At 39.8% G+C, this 19,567-nt stretch overlaps 1 protein-coding gene across 11 annotated transcripts in view; it reads left to right on the forward strand.

The window, feature by feature from the left end:
• The window catches only part of spag9b (sperm associated antigen 9b), an 84,345-nt gene extending 65,250 nt beyond the window's left edge, over positions 1 to 19,095 (forward strand). For 7 of the 11 annotated variants that reach the window (XM_079595913.1, XM_079595917.1, XM_079595919.1 and 4 more), the window contains 10 exons: positions 2,360 to 2,546; positions 3,305 to 3,427; positions 4,310 to 4,390; positions 4,494 to 4,561; positions 9,036 to 9,184; positions 10,304 to 10,475; positions 14,310 to 14,423; positions 16,143 to 16,319; positions 16,900 to 17,022; positions 18,365 to 19,095. In XM_079595913.1, the coding sequence (XP_079452039.1) occupies positions 2,360 to 2,546; positions 3,305 to 3,427; positions 4,310 to 4,390; positions 4,494 to 4,561; positions 9,036 to 9,184; positions 10,304 to 10,475; positions 14,310 to 14,423; positions 16,143 to 16,319; positions 16,900 to 17,022; positions 18,365 to 18,483 (1,313 nt within the window). In that variant the 3' untranslated portion in view covers positions 18,484 to 19,095. The remainder of the gene's footprint in view (positions 1 to 2,359; positions 2,547 to 3,304; positions 3,428 to 4,309; positions 4,391 to 4,493; positions 4,562 to 9,035; positions 9,185 to 10,303; positions 10,476 to 14,309; positions 14,424 to 16,142; positions 16,320 to 16,899; positions 17,023 to 18,364) is intronic. The other 4 variants (XM_079595916.1, XM_079595918.1, XM_079595921.1 and 1 more) reach the window with 1 other exon arrangement.
• Positions 19,096 to 19,567: the final 472 nt, after the last annotated feature.

A 19,567-nucleotide genomic window follows, 5' to 3' on the forward strand; every position in this document is an offset into this window, starting at 1 on the left:
AAGTAGGCAAAAGTGTGCGTTCGAAGGCTTTATTCAAGACATAAACGCAAGGAACAACAAGATCCAAATAGAGGCAAAAGCATAACGGTCACAGTCAAAAACTGACCCAGCGCATCATATCCTGATGGAGACGGAGGCTGGGACTCACAATATCAGGAGCAACACTGTTCATGCAAAGCTGGGTCTCTATTCACTTCTATAATCGTTATTACAAAGCAAACGGACTACGCGAGTATAAACTTGTATTATTAGCAGCGTGTGCTAGCGTATCAACAATTAGGCTAGAGAACCGAAATCATAACATAAAACTGTCTAATGCCTGGTTCAGATTACACGATTTTTTTGTCGGTTACGATAGTCACTGTGTCAGATTACACGATTTTGAATCCTAAAATCTTGTCGTGTCGTGGACAAGAAACATGTCAGACTACACGTTGCTTTCTGACCAGTCATCGCGTGCCGTCGCAGACATTCACTCGCACATATATACACACGCACTCACTCTCACACGTATACACACACACACACACACACTGGGGTGAGGGACAGTCCCGAAGTTTGAAGCTTTGTCCCGCAAGTCATAAGCAGTGTCCCACATTTTAATTTTGTCTGCATCATTTTATTTAATCGTCCTTTTAAATTACAATTATACAAAAAAAAAGTTAATAAGAAAACACTGAACGTGCGCAGCCGTTATTATTGGTTCTAGCCAGAGCGGGAATTCGGGAAAACAAACACTGAGAAAAAAAAAAAATTCTGCAATAGAAAAATGGATCTATCCGGAGCTCCCGAGAAGAAAAAGCGTCTTTGTTCGTAAGGAATGGGAGAAAAAAATATATACATGGTTAAAACCAGTTACAGGTGACCCTAAAAAAGGAGATTGCTGTGTAGCCACCGAAGTTTCACCATCACGCATGGAAAAGACACAAAAATAGGCTACTGAATCCGGTAAGAACGCATTTAATCTGTTGTCTTTCCTAATGGAATTTGTGTTTATTTGGAAATGTGCTTTTTAGCGATTGGATTATTATTTTCACTTAATTATTTAGAATGAATAGACCCGTGCTGTTAAAATGAGTTTTATATTAGGCTATGACGTTCACAGCGCCGGTCAGCGCCGTCATAGACTAACATTTTTATAAAGCTAGCAAAGACATCTAACGTTAATATAAAATCAATATTTATTCACCTATAATAATAGTAAGTTATCTCCCTCGTGTCCCGCGAAATCAGGTCTGACCTGCAACAGAGCAATATAGCCAGGTGGTCACCCTAGCACACACACTCACTAGCACACACTCTGTCTCGCTCGCTCACTCACTCACTCTCGTCGTGGAGGACCGAAAAAAAATCAAACATGCTAGTCTTTTTGTCGTGATGTCGTGAAGCATCGCAGACGCGACGTAGGTTGTCGCCCACTATGACACACTATACGAGATGAAACGATCAAATCTTGCGTCCCGACGCCCGTTGTCGTTTACGAATCCCCACGACACCCTGCGTCAAACGAATCGTGCCAAAATCGGGCTAAAATCGTGTAATCTGAACCAGGCATAACTAGTGTAACTTCACAGTAAGGTTAAAAGCTAAATGTATCTTAGAGCAAAAGTGTGTTGTTGATCTTGAGGGGTTTCGCTGACTGAGGACGTCCACACAGTTTAATCCAAAGACGACACTTGTCAGGATTTGACTTCGGTTTTGGGAAGGGAAAAAACGGACACCTCCCTCCAACCTCTCTGGGAAACACGGATCTGTGTTACAAACGCCCCAGACACAACGGTTCACCATATTTCTGATAAAACTACGACGGTAATAGCCTGCCGAGACCAAACATATGAGACGCCGGTGTTAAAGTCAATGGAGCGCTGTGGAAAAGTGTTGGACCCTCTGTGGAGCTCGTTCTCGGCTGCGCTGTGATTGGTCAATCTACATTCTAGGGTGTGGCTTAGCCAAAGGCGAATACACTACCAGTCAAAAGTTTTGGATCAGTAAGATTGTTAATGTTTTTTAAAAAAGCCTCTTCTGCTCACTAAAGCTGCATTTATTTGATTAGAAAACAAAAAAACAAAAACAACAGTAATATTGTTAAATAATTACAATTTAAAACTGCTGTTTTCTATGTGAATTTATAGTAAAGTGTAATTTTCAGCATCATAACTCCAGTCTTCAGTGTCAAGAATGCTCAAAAATCATTACAAAAGGTTATATTTCAAATAAATGCTGTTATCTCATGATTTGCCAGCAGGTATATTAGGTTACTGTCACTTTAAGACCTGACGCACGGATCCAATGTACTGTTTCTTTCTCAACCGTTTACGTTCACTTATATTATAACTGAGTGTGTTTATGTGTCTGTCAGCAGATGAGGTTTTGGGCGAGCGCAGGCCGGACGCAGTCACGTCAGCAGAAGAAGCTCTGGAGGCCACAGAAAGCAGCACTAGCACGCCTGTAGACGAGAGCCAGACCGGCATGTACACCGAGCACGTGTTCACCGACCCGCTGGGAGTGCAGAACAGCAGAGACACGCCGTCCAGCTACACTCAGAGGTCATCAAGAGCACCTCATGTCTCGATCAGTGTTGGGGGAAACTCATTACAAGTCAGGTTTTATTTATAGAGCACAAGTTTAAAGGGGTGGTTGATTATGATTTGACTTTTCTAACTGTAGTTAGTGTGTAATGTTGCGGTTTGATCACAAACAACATCTGCAAAGTTACAACGCTCAAAGTTCAAAGCAAAGGGAGATATTTGCTTTTAAAGAAATTTATTATTAATAGTATTTATTTACTATTAAAAATGGCTTTTTAAGGACTACAATCACTAACCCTAAAATGTACATAAACCCCGCCCCCTGAACACGATTTATAGATTATCATGACAGAATATGCTCATCAATGACTAGAAGATAACTCCACATAAGCTACATAAATTCATCAACTAACCATTCAGAAATATCCTGTTGCTTCTACATGTTGTCACTTCTTCTTGAGTCTCTCCATCATTGTCTGACTCCGGTTTGTACATAAAACGCTAAAAGTTTTTGAAATTTTCAGGACACAAGCTCTTGAAGCTCCGCCCCCTATTTGCATTTAAAGGGACAGACACAAAAATGGTGCTTTTTTTGCTCACCCTCAAAAACTGACAACTTTAACATGCTATATAAAAATATCTGTGGGGTATTTTGAGTTAAAACTTCACACACACACTCAGGGACATCAGAGACTTATTTTACATCTTAAGTAGTAACTTCAGATATTGCTGAGGCATATTGAGATGTCTGTGAGTGTAACGCTCTGGTTCTGTAGGGAGTGTGACCTGGTGAAGGATGGCGTCAGCTCAATGCCTGAGGAACAGGATCTTATGAGAGAAGAAGCCAGCAAGATGAGCAGCGTTCTGCCTACGATGTGGCTCGGCGCTCAGAACGGCTGGTGAGTCCCACAAACACTCACTTTAGGGCTTCTCACAATTGAAGTAGTCAAGTTTATTTATATAGCATATTTAAAAACAGCTAGTGTATACCAAAGTTTTTGAGACTGTCTTTGGTTCACTGCAGTTTTAAGGAGAAAAAACACAGCAATGGTGTTGACTTATGAATTTACACATGGTTTGTGTTAAAGCAGATTAATAACACCACATACACACATAAACTACATTAAAAGCTGGATGTTCGCCATAGGGGGACTTTAATGTAAAATAAAAAATAAATAAAAAAATACACAAAAACATGCAAAAAACAAATATAGACCTTGAAAATTCAAATATATAAATATACAAACACACACACACACACACACACACACACATACATTGTACATCTCCATCATCCAGAATGTTAGTGCAAATCATTAAAAGTATGAAAAATAAGTTTAATGCTCAAAGAAAATTACAGTAAAATATTTAAATATTAGTAGTCTTATTTTTTTATTTTAAAAAATGTATTTAGTACTACTACTAATAGTATTAGTAGTATTATCATTTTATAGCCATATCGATATACAATCTTAACATTTTAGCCGAATAGTACAGCCCTAAAAACAAGAAAAGCAAATCACAATTGTTGTTTATATCAGAAAACCACCATTTTTTCCGCCTATTGTTCAGCCTTATTTACGGGTCCCTAAAAATGTTCAGGGTAAAGGTTGATAAATGTGCTCTTTTCAATTACTTTAAGTATTTTAGGCTGATTTTTCAGTTCTGAATTATCAAAAATGATTTTTAAATGCCCTTATCCAGTACTAGCAGCTGGGAAGGTCATGGCCGCGCACTGGCCGAGAGCAGAGATGTATTGAGTGTGTTCTGCTCTGTTATAGTGTGTACGTTCACTCGTCTGTAGCAGAGTGGAGAAAGTGCCTTCACTCCATAAAGCTGAAGGATTCGGTCCTGGGGATTGTGTAAGGAAACCGTCATCATCTGGATTCATTCACATGGTTATGAACTCTATATGCATTGATATACATTATTATTATTATTTCTGTCTGGTTTCCCTCTGTGAAGTCACGTGAAGGGACGTGTTCTGGTGGCCTTGGCTGATGGCACGCTTGCAATCTTCCACAGAGGTGTTGGTAAGACTACCTTTTTAATATATAAAACTAATGCAGATTTGAATTACCATCAGTAAAACAATGATAACATTTGCATTCAGCCATACGACATATACAGTAGTGGCCAAAAGTGATGATGTTATGAGGGGGTGAGCCTAAAATATGAGGAAAAAAAAAATCAAAATATGAGGAAGAAAAAATCAAAATATGAGGAAGAAAAAATCAAAATATGAGGAAGAAAAAATCAAAATATGAGGAAGAAAAAATCTAAATATGAGGAAGAAAAAATCTAAATATGAGGAAGAAAAAATCAAAAATCTAAAAAATATGAGGAAGAAAAAATCAAAAATCTAAAAAATATGAGGAAGAAAAAATCAAAAATCTAAAAAATATGAGGAAGAAAAAATCAAAAAAATATGAGGAAGAAAAAATCAAAATATGAGGAAGAAAAAATCAAAAATCAAAAAAATATGAGGAAGAAAAAATCAAAAATCAAAAAAATATGAGGAAGAAAAAATCAAAATATGAGGAAGAAAAAATCAAAATATGAGGAAGAAAAAATCAAAATATGAGGAAGAAAAAATCAAAATATGAGGAAGAAAAAAAATCAAAATATGAGGAAGAAAAAATAATCAAAATATGAGGAAGAAAAAATAAATAAAAATGAGGAAGAAAAAAAAAATTCTAAATATGAGGAAGAAAAAATCTAAATATGAGGAAGAAGAAAAAATCTAAATATGAGAAAGAAAAAAAAATCTAAATATGAGGAAGAAAAAATCTAAATATGAGGAAGAAAAAAAAATCTAAATATGAGGAAGAAAAAATAATCAAAATATGAGGAAGAAAAAATAAATAAAAATGAGGAAGAAAAAAAAAATTCTAAATATGAGGAAGAAAAAATCTAAATATGAGGAAGAAAAAATCTAAATATGAGGAAGAAGAAAAAATCTAAATATGAGGAAGAAGAAAAAATCTAAATATGAGAAAGAAAAAAAAATCTAAATATGAGGAAGAAAAAATCTAAATATGAGGAAGAAAAAAAAATCTAAATATGAGGAAGAAAAAATCTAAATATGAGGAAGAAAAAATCTAAATATGAGGAAGAAAAAATCTAAATATGAGGAAGAAGAAAAAATCTAAATATGAGGAAGAAGAAAAAATCTAAATATGAGAAAGAAAAAAAAATCTAAATATGAGGAAGAAAAAATCTAAATATGAGGAAGAAAAAAAAATCTAAATATGAGGAAGAAAAAATCTAAATATGAGGAAGAAAAAATCTAAATATGAGGAAGAAGAAAAAATCTAAATATGAGGAAGAAAAAAAAATCTAAATATGAGGAAGAAAAAAATAATAAAAATGAGGAAGAGAAAATCTAAATATGAGGAATAAAAAATCTAAATATGAGGAAGAACAAAACAGTAAACAAAATTATTTGGCAAAAAATGCCTCTTTTGGCATCTTACTGTGCAATAAAATGCATAGAAAAGCAGAAAGCTCACAGGGAAAAACATACACTACAACATAATCGGTTATTAATAGGAGAAAAAATTTGTTTGAATAAATTTGTTCCTATTTTAATATAAAAAATAAAATAAAATTGCCTTGCTTTATTACAGAAGACTGTGTATAATGATTGCAGTCAGATTAAATCGCTTTTTTTTATATAATATTGGGTTGACTAAAATGGGAAGAAAAACTAAAGAAATTTCAAGGTTCACATTTAAAGGAGAACTCCGGTGCAAAATGAACCTTTGGTCTAATTACACATTGTTACCTAGTCAACCGTTATCTGAGATTTGTTTTCATGATTATCGAATGTAAATAGTTTTATCTCTAAAAACAGTTTAGCCTATAACGCTAGTATAACGCTAGTATATGGGGCGTAGAGTAATGACAAATAAAAATCGCTTGTTAATACCACTAACAAGGCTCAAAATAGCCCCACACCAACACGGTAGCATAATGAGGGTCCCTACCTTCAAACCGAAGCATTGAGAACTTTGACAGTGTCCAGACAGTTTAATAAGAAGATATTTTATACATACAGTCAACTTCACGTATACAAGCAGAATCCATCTTGGAAAAACAGACTCTATCAATCGATCTACGAACCACCGATCCAAATGCGCTGGACCATATGAGATTCTACACAGTTCAGCGCATTTGGATCGGTGGTTCGTAGATCGATTGATAGAGACTGTTTTTCCAAGATGGATTCTGCTTGTATACGTGAAGTTGACTGTATGTATAAAATATCTTCTTATTAAACTGTCTGGACACTGTCAAAGTTCTCAATGCTTCGGTTTGAAGGTAGGGACCCTCATTATGCTACCGTGTTGGTGTGGGGCTATTTTGAGCCTTGTTAGTGGTATTAACAAGCGATTTTTATTTGTCATTACTCCATGCCCCATATACTAGCGTTATACTAGCGTTATAGGCTAAACTGTTTTTAGAGATAAAACTATTTACATTCGATAATCATGAAAACAAATCTCAGATAACGGTTGACTAGGTAACAATGTGTAATTAGACCAAAGGTTCATTTTGCACCGGAGTTCTCCTTTAATTCAGAAGGATTATTTTCTTCATCTAGACCTGATAAACTGTCCACCGCAGTCAAATAAGAAAAGCAACACAAAATGGTAAACTACAATCAAATCTATGCACATATCGAATCGAAATATGATTCAAAACGAGAATCGATTTTTCAATTTGAATCAAATTGTGAGGTACCAAAAGATTCCCACCCCTGGTTATTAATATTTATTGGTTCCCTGGACAAAAATTATGTCGCACAATTTGTCATGTTTCATTGCGTTATTATCACAAATAAAGCAACTGATTCCATTCTAAATCTTTAATAATATTTGAATAAAGGGTAGGCCGGACATCACTTCCGGCCGCTGCTGTATAATGTCCACCAAATGCTCTTTTAAAGGGTTAGTTGACCCAGAAATGTAAACTCTGTCAGTAATGACTCTTCCTCATGTTGTTCCCCGTCAGACTTTCCTTCATCTTCGGGACACAAATGAAGATATTAGTGATTAAATCTGAGCGCGGTCTCACTCCTCCATAGGCTTCTGTTGTAATTGAAACTTGCCGGCCCAGAAAGTTAGTGAAGACATCGTTAAAATAGTCCGAGTGACGACAGCGGCTCAACCTGAACCCTGTAGAACCTGAAGCTAAAATGGGTGTTTTTCACATATTTTGATTTTTTTTTTACTGTAAAATTCTAAAACAATGTGCTATCTTCATGTTCAAGGTGTCATCTTTTTCAGAAAAAGATTAGCTTTCAACAAATTGCAGTTATTGACCATTATTGTGTGTGGTGAGTTTGTAAATAGAATTTAAATAGACAAAAAAAAAAAAATAGTGAATACATTTTATTTAGAAAAAAACTGAAAAATCACGAACGAAAGAAACTAACACTTTAAAGTTGAAAAATGAAGTATAATACAACTATACAAGTCTTTTATGTGACATTGGGTTGCACAGTTTTAATTTAGGACACTTTTTTTCATACACGCACACATAAAAATGCGTCCATTCATATTAGGCGCGCACACACACACATGCACACACCACATGTAAAGATGCGTGAAAAAGTAACGGCCATCCGCCTCCCAAGTTTCATTAAAAATCATCCCAATCCCCTCTTCTGCTGTCCAACACTTCTGTCACCATTATTTTATTTTATTTTATTATTTTATGCAATCCAGAACACGCCACGCCTCATATGGTAATGGTAATGGACTGCATTTATATAGCGCTTTCACAGACCCAATGGCCACCAAAGCGCTTTACATTTTGCCTCACATTCACCCATTCATACACCGACGGCAGTGTCAGCCATGCAAGGCGCCATCCAGCTCGTCGGGAGCAGCTGGGGTTAGGTGTCTTGCTCATGGACACCTCGACACTTGTTCAGGTGGACCAACCTTCCGGTTTGTAGACGACCTACATGAACCACTGAGCCACTGCCGCCCAGTCCATATCTCTCGGTTCAAATCCTTCCTTCCCGCTCTGCCAGAAAGCCCGCTGACGGAAAGCATGAAATTACCGCAATAAGCCGTGTATTGCCGAAAAGCGCATGTCAGGGGCAATTTGAATGGTTTTGATAGTGCAAACGGTTGAAGAGTTACGGTACAATGAATACAGCTCGCTGATCTGTGTTCTAAAGGGTTAAGTTTATCAAGCAGCGAGAATACTTTCTGTGCGCAAAAAACAACAAAAATAAGAACTTTATTCAACTCTTGATGTTCTTCTGTGTTCCTCTGAGTGAGTTCACGTAGTGTAACAGCGCAGCGCTTCTGGGTCAGAACGGAGGCTCACTATTGGCCAGCATCACACACATGACCAGCGTCGGCCAATAGTGAGCCTCCGTTCTGACGTACACCCCAGAAGCGCTGCGCTGTTACACTACGTGATTATCTGTCGTGTGTGTGTGTGTGACTGGTCAACTAACCCTTTAATGACCGGCATTTGTGTTTACAGATGGCCAATGGGATTTGAGCAACTATCACCTGTTGGATCTGGGCCGCCCGCATCACTCGATCCGCTGTATGACTGTAGTGCATGACAAGGTCTGGTGTGGATACAGGAACAAGATCTTTGTGGTTCAACCTAAAGCCATGAAGATAGAGGTATGACATCTCTGGCACTTAAATTTATACTTGTATTCAGCAACGATGCATTAAACTTATCAAAAGAATCATCAGCACAACTGCTCTAAACACTGATAATAATCATAAATGTGTCTTGAGCATCAGATCATCATATTATACTGATTTCTGGAGGATCATGTGACACTGAAGACTGGAGTAATGATGATAAATTCAGCTTTGATCACAGGAATAAATTACACTTTACTATATATTCACATAGAAAATCGATGATTTACAGTATAATAATATTTACTTGTATTTTTGATTAAATAAATCCAGCTTTGGTGAGCAGAAGACTCTTTTTTTTTTTTTTTTGACATAAAAAAATCTTACCAACCCCAAACTTTTAAATGAGACTGTAAATGTATTATTATTATTATTAAAACATGTTTTTTTAAACATTATAATATTATGTTTCAAAATGAGAATGTTATGGCTTCATGTTTTTCATGTTTGTGTCTTACGATTCAAAACGCAAATTCTAAAACGTTTCTAACTGGATGAGCCACATTTGAAGCCAGGGTAAAATGTCAATTAGGTGTCGAATTCATATCTATTAATTCAGTTCAAGTCGGTCTTTTCTTCCCTATATTGTGGCGTATATCGAGTGAAGCGCTTCTGGAACAAGAAGAAATGTGGGCGGGGCTTGATTGTGTCTGTGGGGAATTGATTGGTTGGTTGGGGTTTGCTATTGGCTGATCTCATGTGAGTGACAGGTTGCTCCGCCCACATCATCAGAGAAGAGATGCTGAAAAAGGAACTTATTCTGATTCAAGATTATTAACACAATAATGTGCACCGATAAATCATTCATAATAAACACTGCAAAATAAAAATGATTATCAGTTTTGATTTCATGGTGACTTTAATGGACTAAATATTAATTGGAGGAAGAATTGTTTGTAATTTTTCATATTATTACTTTTCGATTGCTTTTCTCACACTACAGTGTTTGTGGGCGGGGCAAAGAGACTCTGTTCAGCCAATCAAGATCACAGGATAGCATTATGCTAATTAGTTACCCTTCATAGTCCATGAAACCCCTTGCATGCGATTAATCAGCGTAACACGATGCCTTATTTCTTCCGTAATGAACAGAAGTCGTTCGACGCCCATCCCCGTAAGGAGAGTCAGGTGAGGCAGCTGGCCTGGGACGGGGACGGCATCTGGGTGTCCATACGCCTGGACTCGACCCTCAGACTGTTCCACGCACACACACACCAGCATCTGCAGGACGTCGACATCGAGCCCTACGTCAGCAAGATGCTGGGTGAGGCTCCTTCATCAGAGCATTAAAGAGATCGTTCACACGAGAATGAAAATTACCTCATCTTTACTCTACTTTACAGAACACGGATGAAGATATCTTTAGCCCTTGAAGCGACCTTATGGAGATTTTTTTTAGTTCAGTTTAGTTTTTTTTATCATTTTGCCTGTTTTAATTCAACTTAAATTCAATTCACATTTATTTGTACGGCGCTTTTCACAATACACATCGTTTCAAAGCGGCTTTACAGAAAATACATGAGTCCACATGACAATTTAAAGTGATCTGTTAATGCCAACTGCATACATGTTGGCACAGGTGTGTATTTTTATTGGAATTTGACTATTTCACCCCCATTTCCTTTAATAAGTCTTATTCTGCATTAGAAACACAGAATAGTTCACTCAGGACCTTAAGGACACAAATGTCCCCATTGAAACCCATTAAAATAAAAAAAAATTAATCCCAGGGCCGTTTAACTATAAAATTATGCAATCTTTGCTAATAGGCTTTCAATCTGTTGGCAAAGGCTTCAAAATGTAAATTTTTACAAAACATTTTACCAGATGGTGCCATTTTCTCAGTGTGTGCGTGCGTGCGTGTGTATGTGTGTGTGTTGTTGTTGTTCGTGTGTGTGTGGTTGTTGTTGTCCGCGTGTGTGTGTGGTTGTTGTTGTTTGCGTGTGTGGTTGTTGTTGTTGTTGTTATTGTGTGTGTGTGTGTGTGTGTGTGGTTGTTGTTGTTATTGTGTGTTTGTGGTTGTTGTTGTTCGCGTGTGTGGTTGTTGTTGTTGTTGTTGTTATTGTGTGTGTGTGTTGTTGTTCATGTGTGTGGTTGTTGTTGTTATTGTGTGTGTGTGTGTGTGGTTGTTGTTGTTATTGTGTGTGTGTGTGTGGTTGTTGTTGTTCGCGTGTCTGTGTGTGGTTGTTGTTGTTCGCGTGTGTGGTTGTTGTTGTTGTGTGTGTGTGTGGTTGTTGTTGTTCGCGTGTGTGGTTGTTGTTGTTGTTGTGTCTGTGTGTGGTTGTTGTTATTATTGTGTCTGTGTGTGGTTGTTGTTCGCGTGTCTGTGTGTGGTTGTTGTTGTTCGCGTGTCTGTGTGTGGTTGTTGTTGTTATTGTGTGTGTGTGTGGTTGTTGTTGTTATTGTGTGTGTGTGTGGTTGTTGTTGTTCGCGTGTGTGGTTGTTGTTGTTATTGTGTGTGTGTGTGGTTGTTGTTGTTCGCGTGTGTGGTTGTTGTTGTTATTGTGTGTGTGTGTGGTTGTTGTTGTTCGCGTGTCTGTGTGTGGTTGTTGTTGTTATTGTGTGTGTGTGTGTGTGTGGTTGTTGTTGTTCGCGTGTCTGTGTGTGGTTGTTGTTGTTGTTGTGTGTGTGTGTGGTTGTTGTTGTTCGCGTGTCTGTGTGTGGTTGTTGTTGTTTGCGTGTGTGGTTGTTGTTGTTATTGTGTGTGTGTGTGGTTGTTGTTGTTCGCGTGTGTGGTTGTTGTTGTTGTTATTGTGTGTGTGTGTGTGTGTGTGTTGTTGTTCGTGTGTGTGTGGTTGTTGTTGTTATTGTGTGTGTGTGGTTGTTGTGTGTGTTGTTCTTCGTGTGTGTGTGTGGTTGTTGTTGTTATTGTGTGTGTGTGTGGTTGTTGTTGTTCGCGTGTGTGGTTGTGTGTGTGTGGTTGTTGTTGTTCGCGTGTGTGTTTGTGGTTGTTGTTGTTCACGTGTGTGTGTGTGTGTGGTTGTGTGTGTGTGGTTGTTGTTGTTCGTGTGTCTGTGTGTGGTTGTTGTTGTTCGTGTGTGTGTGTGTGGTTGTTGTTGTTATAGTGTGTGTGTGTGGTTGTTGTTGTTCGCGTGTGTGTGTGGTTGTTGTTGTTCGCGTGTGTGTGTGTGTCTGTGTGTGTGTGGTTGTTGTTCGTGTGTCTGTGTGTGGTTGTTGTTGTTATTGTGTGTGTGTGTGGTTGTTGTTGTTCGCGTGTCTGTGTGTGGTTGTTGTTCGCGTGTGTGGTTGTTGTTGTTATTGTGTGTGTGTGTGTGTGTGTTGTTGTTCGTGTGTGTGTGGTTGTTGTTGTTATTGTGTGTGTGTGTGTGGTTGTTGTTGTTGTGTGTGTTGTTCTTCGTGTGTGTGTGTGTGTGGTTGTTGTTGTTATTGTGTGTGTGTGTGTGGTTGTTGTTGTTCGCGTGTGTGGTTGTGTGTGTGTGTGGTTGTTGTTGTTCGCGTGTGTGTGTGTGGTTGTTGTTGTTCACGTGTGTGTGTGTGGTTGTGTGTGTGTGGTTGTTGTTGTTCGTGTGTCTGTGTGTGGTTGTTGTTGTTCGTGTGTGTGTGTGTGTGTGTGTGTGTGTGTGTGGGGTTGTTGTTTTTATAGTGTGTGTGTGTGGTTGTTGTTCGCGTGTGTGTGTGGTTGTTGTTGTTCGCGTGTGTGTGTGTCTGTGTGTGTGGTTGTTGTTCGTGTGTCTGTGTGTGGTTGTTGTTGTTATTGTGTGTGTGTGTGTGTGTGTGTGTGTGGTTGTTGTTGTTCGCGTGTCTGTGTGTGGTTGTTGTTGTTCGCGTGTCTGTGTGTGGTTGTTGTTGTTCGCGTGTGTGGTTGTTGTTATTGTGTGTGTGTGTGTTGTTGTTCGTGTGTGTGTGTGTGGTTGTTGTTGTTCGCGTGTGTGGTTGTTGTTGTTATTGTGTGTGTGTGTGTGTGTGTGTGTGTGTGTTGTTTTTCGTGTGTGTGTGTGGTTGTTGTTGTTGTGGTGTGTGTGTGGTTGTTGTTGTTTGCGTGTGTGGTTGTTGTTGTTGTGTGTGTTGTTGTTCGTGTGTGTGTGTGTGTGTGTGTGTGGTTGTTGTTGTTATTGTGTGTGTGTGTGGTTGTTGTTGTTATTGTGTGTGTGTGGTTGTTGTTGTTAGCGTGTGTGGTTGTTGTTGTGTGTGTGTTGTTGTTCGCGTGTGTGGTTGTGTGTGTTGTGGTTGTTGTTGTTCGCGTGTGTGTGTGGTTGTTGTTGTTCACGTGTGTGTGTGTGTGTGTGTGTGTGTGTGTGTGTGTGTGGTTGTTGTTCGCTTGTGTGTGTGGTTGTTGTTGTTCGTGTGTCTGTGTGTGGTTGTTGTTGTTCGTGTGTGTGGTTGTTGTTGTTATAGTGTGTGTGTGTGTGTGTGTGGTTGTTCACGTGTGTGTGTGGTTGTTATTGTTCGCGTGTGTGTGTGGTTGTTGTTGTTCGTGTGTCTGTGTGTGTGTGTGTGTGTTGTTCGCGTGTGTGTGGTTGTTGTTCGCGTGTGTGTGTGTGGTTGTTCGCGTGTGTGTGTGGTTGTTTGTGTGTGTGTGTGTGGTTGTTGTTGTTCGCGTGTGTGTGGTTGTTGTTCGCGTGTGTGTGTGGTTGTTCGCGTGTGTGTGTGGTTGTTTGTGTGTGTGTGGTTGTTTGTGTGTGTGTGTGTGTGTGTGTGGTGGTTGTTGTTCGCGTGTGTTTGTGGTTGTTGTTGTTCGCGTGTGTGTGTGGTTGTTGTTGTTCGCGTTTAGAGTTCAACATGTTTCATAAAATAATATTCATTAATCATTTTCATAAATTTAAACCTCTATAGCTCTATTTTTGGTTTCACTTTTTAAACTTTTTTTTTTTACTTCAACAATAATCTGCCTAGTGTCTTCTTTAAAATGAGACCAAACTTAAGTCTGTTTCTCGCAAGCTTCACATTTTTATTTTTGTCCACTATTGACTTGTGTAACTGTTTTTACTTGACGCACAAGGGTTGAATTGTTCACCTAAATCTCTGATGCTTCAAAGCATGGGTTTGGGACGACATGAGTAAATGATGAGAGAATTTTCATTTTTGGGTGAACTGTCTGTTCATGCCGTTGAAATGACTGATGTTGTATGTGTCACAGGCACCGGCAAACTGGGCTTCTCCTTCGTGAGGATCACGGCGCTGGCGGTTTCATGCAATCGCCTGTGGGTCGGCACCGGAAACGGCGTCATCATCTCCATCCCGCTATCAGAGAGTGAGTCAGCTGATCATGTCACGCACTGTAACGGACAGTCAAACCAAGATGTATTCAGACTCCTTCAACATTTCTCACATTATTAGTTTATTCGCTATAGTTTAGAAAATGGTGATAAAATATGACAGAACTCAGTTGATATTTGACAGGTTTTGTCCGTCCTTCTGTTAGACTGTCTCAAACACACACACACACACACACACACACACACACACACACACACACACAACTAACACCAGACACACGCACACACACACACACCTAACACCAGACACACACGCGCACACACACAGGTTTTGTCCATCCTTCTGTTAGACTCTCTCTCACACACACACACACACACACACACTTCTGTTAGACTGTCTCACACATGAATTATGTTGAATATCTGTCAGCTGGTAAATTTAACTACACAATTAGATAATACCAGTTTAGCTCAACCAGTGACCAAGCAATGCTTCATTGTGTTCAGTGTGTGTGTGAAAAGAGCATTAGCAATTACAGACAAAAAACATCAGCAGAAACATGACCAGCTCACAGTGTCCCGATCAGTTCTGCTCACACATTTTTATAAATTTTACACCGTATGAAGAATATTTTGGTATGATACGTCACAGTTTACTGTATTCTGCTCTCCTCACTTACAGAAATTAACTATAGTGTCCTGCACACACTAGTAGAAAAATATTAAAAATTATATCATGTGTCTGATTAATTTTTGGTTTGACTGTACATGTCAACTTTTTCTACTAACCCGAAACCTAGTCTCAGCCTCAGACGTCACGCCCACGGAACGTTGGCTAAACGTCTGATGCATATGGTACACTTAACTGGAAACACTTCAGGAATGTCGCAGTCGTCATCTGATTGGTTGAATTTTATCGGATTTCCGGGGGGCGCGAGTGTCGCGTTTATTTTCGGTCCGCCGGGAAACAAAGCGCAGACGTGTGATTGCGGAAGAAAAACTGTTGTGTTTACATGAGTGACAATGAGCATTTATCAAGATCAGCTAAACGTAGGATTCTCAAAAGTATGCGAGGTTCACGGCATAGACTCTTTAAGAGATGTCCAGGAGTTTTGTTTGAGGCACTTAGTGGAGACTTGTTGCACGCCGGTCTGTTGTTGTGGGGACATTTCCACGCCCCGAAACGTGACGCTAAACGAAACGAACTGTAATTGGTTGTTTGACATGTCGGTCAAACGGCCTTATGGGCGGGCCTTGGCTAAAGAAAGCTGCTATGAATTCCAGACCTTCAGCCGTCAGTCTGAAGGTCTGGCTACGCGAGACTACCCCAAACCTAACAGTAATACTCTAATGACAGTTAGTTGTGTTATACAGTGCTATAAACAAGTTTAGACACCCATGCTAAAGTCGCCTAAAAAGAGGAATAAAAAAATCATATTTTGGAAATTGATCTTAATGCCTGCCGCTATGGGGATTTAACACAGGGGGGTCCTGACTTATGCACCCTGTATTATAAGTATTATACATTTTTCATTCACAAAGAAAATGTGTGTCCTTATAGGTTGGATTTTTCCTCAAGGCATTAAGATCAATTTCCAAAATATTTTTTTATTCGTCATTTTAGGCAACTTTAGCATGGGTGTCTAAACTTATGCATAGCACTGTAGTTAATAGAAGTGGACCATTGAAATAAAGCGCATCCTCAGGGGCCAAAAGTGTGACATTTTAACACGTGTTTTTTATTCCTACAACAGGAAGTAAAGACACATCAGCGTCGTCGAATCGTCCAGGCGGTGCGATCCGCGTATACGGGGACGAGAGCAGTGATAAGGTCACGGCCGGCACGTTTGTGCCCTTCTGCTCGATGGCACACGCTCAGCTGTGTTTCCACGGGCACAGAGACGCCGTCAAGTTCTTCACCGCAGTCCCAGGTACAGTAATTCACCAAAGGATGTCCGTTTGACAGTAACACTTTACAATAAGGTTCATTAGTTAAAGGTGCAGTGTGTACGTTTTAGTGGTGAGGTTGTGAATTGCACCCAACTGAAGTTACGGTGGTCGACAGGAAGTGATGTCGTCGTCTGAGACCGCAGAGAGTAGCCGGTTAAGCAGTGATGGTTTCTTTACAAATATAAATTATGTTAACTTAATTATTCAGTAATGCGCATATTATTGTGACTTGTTCATCACTGTGTCAGTGTTTTATTCGCTGGCTTTAGCTCGCTTCTTATCATGAAGAACAACACATGAGATGAAACTCGTTTGAAACACTATAGTGTAATTCTAATTTTACTTAACGGATTACATCTTAGAATATGACATAAAAAAAGATGAAGCATACATTTAATAAAGTTCGAGAAAAAAATTGAGACCGAAATTAAAGAAAACAAAGTAGTTGTACTATATCGAATCTAAATTTGATTCAAAATAAAGAATCATGACTCCTAGAGTCGAGTCAGGAGACTCCAGTCGGTTCCCGCCTCTAGTAAAGTGATGTTTGGTGTTTCGCAGGTCAGGTGGTTTCGTCTACAGGCTCGGGTGTGGAGGCGAGCGCTGGCGAGTCTCCCGCACCGGATCTGATGAGATCTGTGCTGGTCATGAGCGGAGGAGAGGGATACATCGACTTCAGGATGGGTGAGGCGCATTACTGATGATCTCACAAGATTCACCCTTCCATCTCGATTCATAAGCTTGTGATTTAAATTCAGTTCCGATTCGGATATATACAGGGTTTGAAATTTAACGTTTTCACTCCCCGGTCAATTTGGCTACTTAAATTTTAAGTTACCGGCAATTCACCTTTGGCTAAGCCCCGCCCCCCTTAGTTACTGTTGCTACGTCCGTCAGCTTCATCTGGGCTCTGGTTTGGTATCATCATGGCTTATGCTGTGACGCTCTTCCTGCTGGAATTTTATCAAACTTTTATAAAGCAGCAAATAAAGTGTCCGATAGAAGTAGGCAAAAGTGTGCGTTCGAAGGCTTTATTCAAGACATAAACGCAAGCAACAACAAGATCCAAATAGAGGCAAAGGCATAACGGTCACAGTCAAAAACTGACCCAGCGCATCATATCCTGATGGAGACGGAGGCTGGGACTCACAATATCAGGAGCAACACTGTTCATGCAGAGCTGGTCTCTATTCACTTCTATAATCGTGATTACAAAGCAAACGGACTACGCGAGTATAAACTTGTATTATTAGCAGCGTGTGCTAGCGTATCAACAATTAGTGTAGAGAACCGAAATCATAACATAAAACTGTCTAACTAGTGTAACTTCACAGTACGGTTAAAAGCTAAATGTATCTTAGAGCAAAAGTGTGTTGTTGATCTTGAGGGGTTTCGCCGACTGAGGACGTCCACACAGTTTAATCCAGAGACGACACTTGTCAGGATTTGACCGGTTTTGGGAAGGGAAAAAACGGACCCCCCTCCAACCTCTCTGGGAAACACGTATCTGTGTTACAAACGCCCAGACACAACGTTTAACCATATTTCTGATAAACTACGACGGTAATAGCCTGCCGAGACCAACAATATGAGACGCCGGTGTTAAAGTCAATGGAGCGCTGTGAACAAGTGTCGGACCGCTGTGGGGCTCGTTCTCGGCTGCGCTGTGATTGGTCAATCTACATTCTAGGGTGTGGCTTAGCCAAAGGCGAATTCAGAAGAGGTAAAAGGACACGACCTCATGAAGCTCCGCCCCCTGTGCCGGGAGCAGCAGCTCATTTGCATTTAAAGGGACAGACACAAAACGGTGTGTTTTTGCTCACCCTCAAAAAGTGACTTTAACTTTCTATATAAAAATATCTGTGGGGTATTTTGAGCTAAAACTTCACACACACACTCTGGGTTCATCAGAGACTTAATTTACATCTTGTGAAAAAAAAATCTAAATCAGAGAAACGTATATTTTCAACCCCAGCCCTACTGATGATATCACACTTTTCCTCTCTCCGTGTCTTTCAAATTGCAGGGGACGAAGGAGGAGACACAGAAAATCTGGATGAACCCACTCTGAAACTACAGCCCTTTCTGGCCAAAGCTGAGCGCAGTCACCTGATCGTGTGGCAGGTCATGGCCAATGAGGAGTGACGTCACCTGACCATGTGACGGGACTGAACCTTTCTCACTCAGTTCTGCTTTATTTAAGATGTTTTAAGCATTGGCTTGCAGTATTTCTCTCATGCAAATCATGATTATCGGCGATTCTGTGCGTTTCCAGGGTCGAAAAGCACAACAGACCCACAATGCACTGCATCTTGAGGTTTCGTGTCGGGTGTAAACGGTTTATTTGTGGGAAGAGAAGGTTTCACAGATTGAAAGCACTGAGCGCTAAAGCAATATCCTCATTTGAATGTCACCAAAGGACAGAAAAGTTGATTTTATAGCCCATTAATGCACACATTAGCATCTAGAGTTCCTCGCTGATCATGTCAGACGTTACGTTGTGCTCGTCCTCCCACTTTTTTAACACTAGAGCAGTTTTTGCAGGACAGCGATGTGTAGATAAAGCAGAGACAGAGCATATTTTTATGAGACTTTTGTACGCGTGTTTCCTGCTGTTCTGCGCTGCGTTAGCACGCGCTCGTCCGCGCAAACTAGCCTGTGCAGTATTTATTTCTACGAACAAGCATTTGCCGTTCAGAATGTAACTCTGTACATTGAATATAAATATATAAAAATACAAATATCTATATGAAACGTAGACTGCTTGATTTTATTCTCTTTTTAAACGTGATTGATGATGTAAATCAGGCGATTGAGCAATCTCTACCGGCGGCAGAAGTGTTCCTCCAGTCATCTATGCACTGTATATAAGGAGAGAGTGTGTGTGTGTGTTTCTGTGCGTGTGTGTGCCTGTGCCTGTGTGTCTGTGAGCGTGTGTGTTTGTGCTTCTGTGCCTGTGTGTGTGTGTGTGTGTTTCTGTGAGCGTGTGTGTGTCTGTGTGTGCGTGCGTGTGTCTGTGCGTGTGCGTGTTTGTGTGTGTCTGTGTGTGTGTGTCTGTGATTGTGTGTGTGCGTGCGTGCGTGTGTTTCTGTGCGTGTGTGTGTGTGTTTCTGTGCGTGCGCGTGTGTGTGTGTCTGTGCATGTGTGTTTCTGTGTCTGGTGTTAGTTGTGTGTGTGTGTGTGTCTGTGCGTGTGTGTGTGTCTGTGCCTGTGCGTGTGTGTGTGTCTG

The sequence above is a fragment of the Phoxinus phoxinus genome (genome assembly GCF_949152265.1).
Source record: "Phoxinus phoxinus genome assembly, chromosome: 21".
NCBI classification, from domain to species: domain Eukaryota; kingdom Metazoa; phylum Chordata; class Actinopteri; order Cypriniformes; family Leuciscidae; genus Phoxinus; species Phoxinus phoxinus.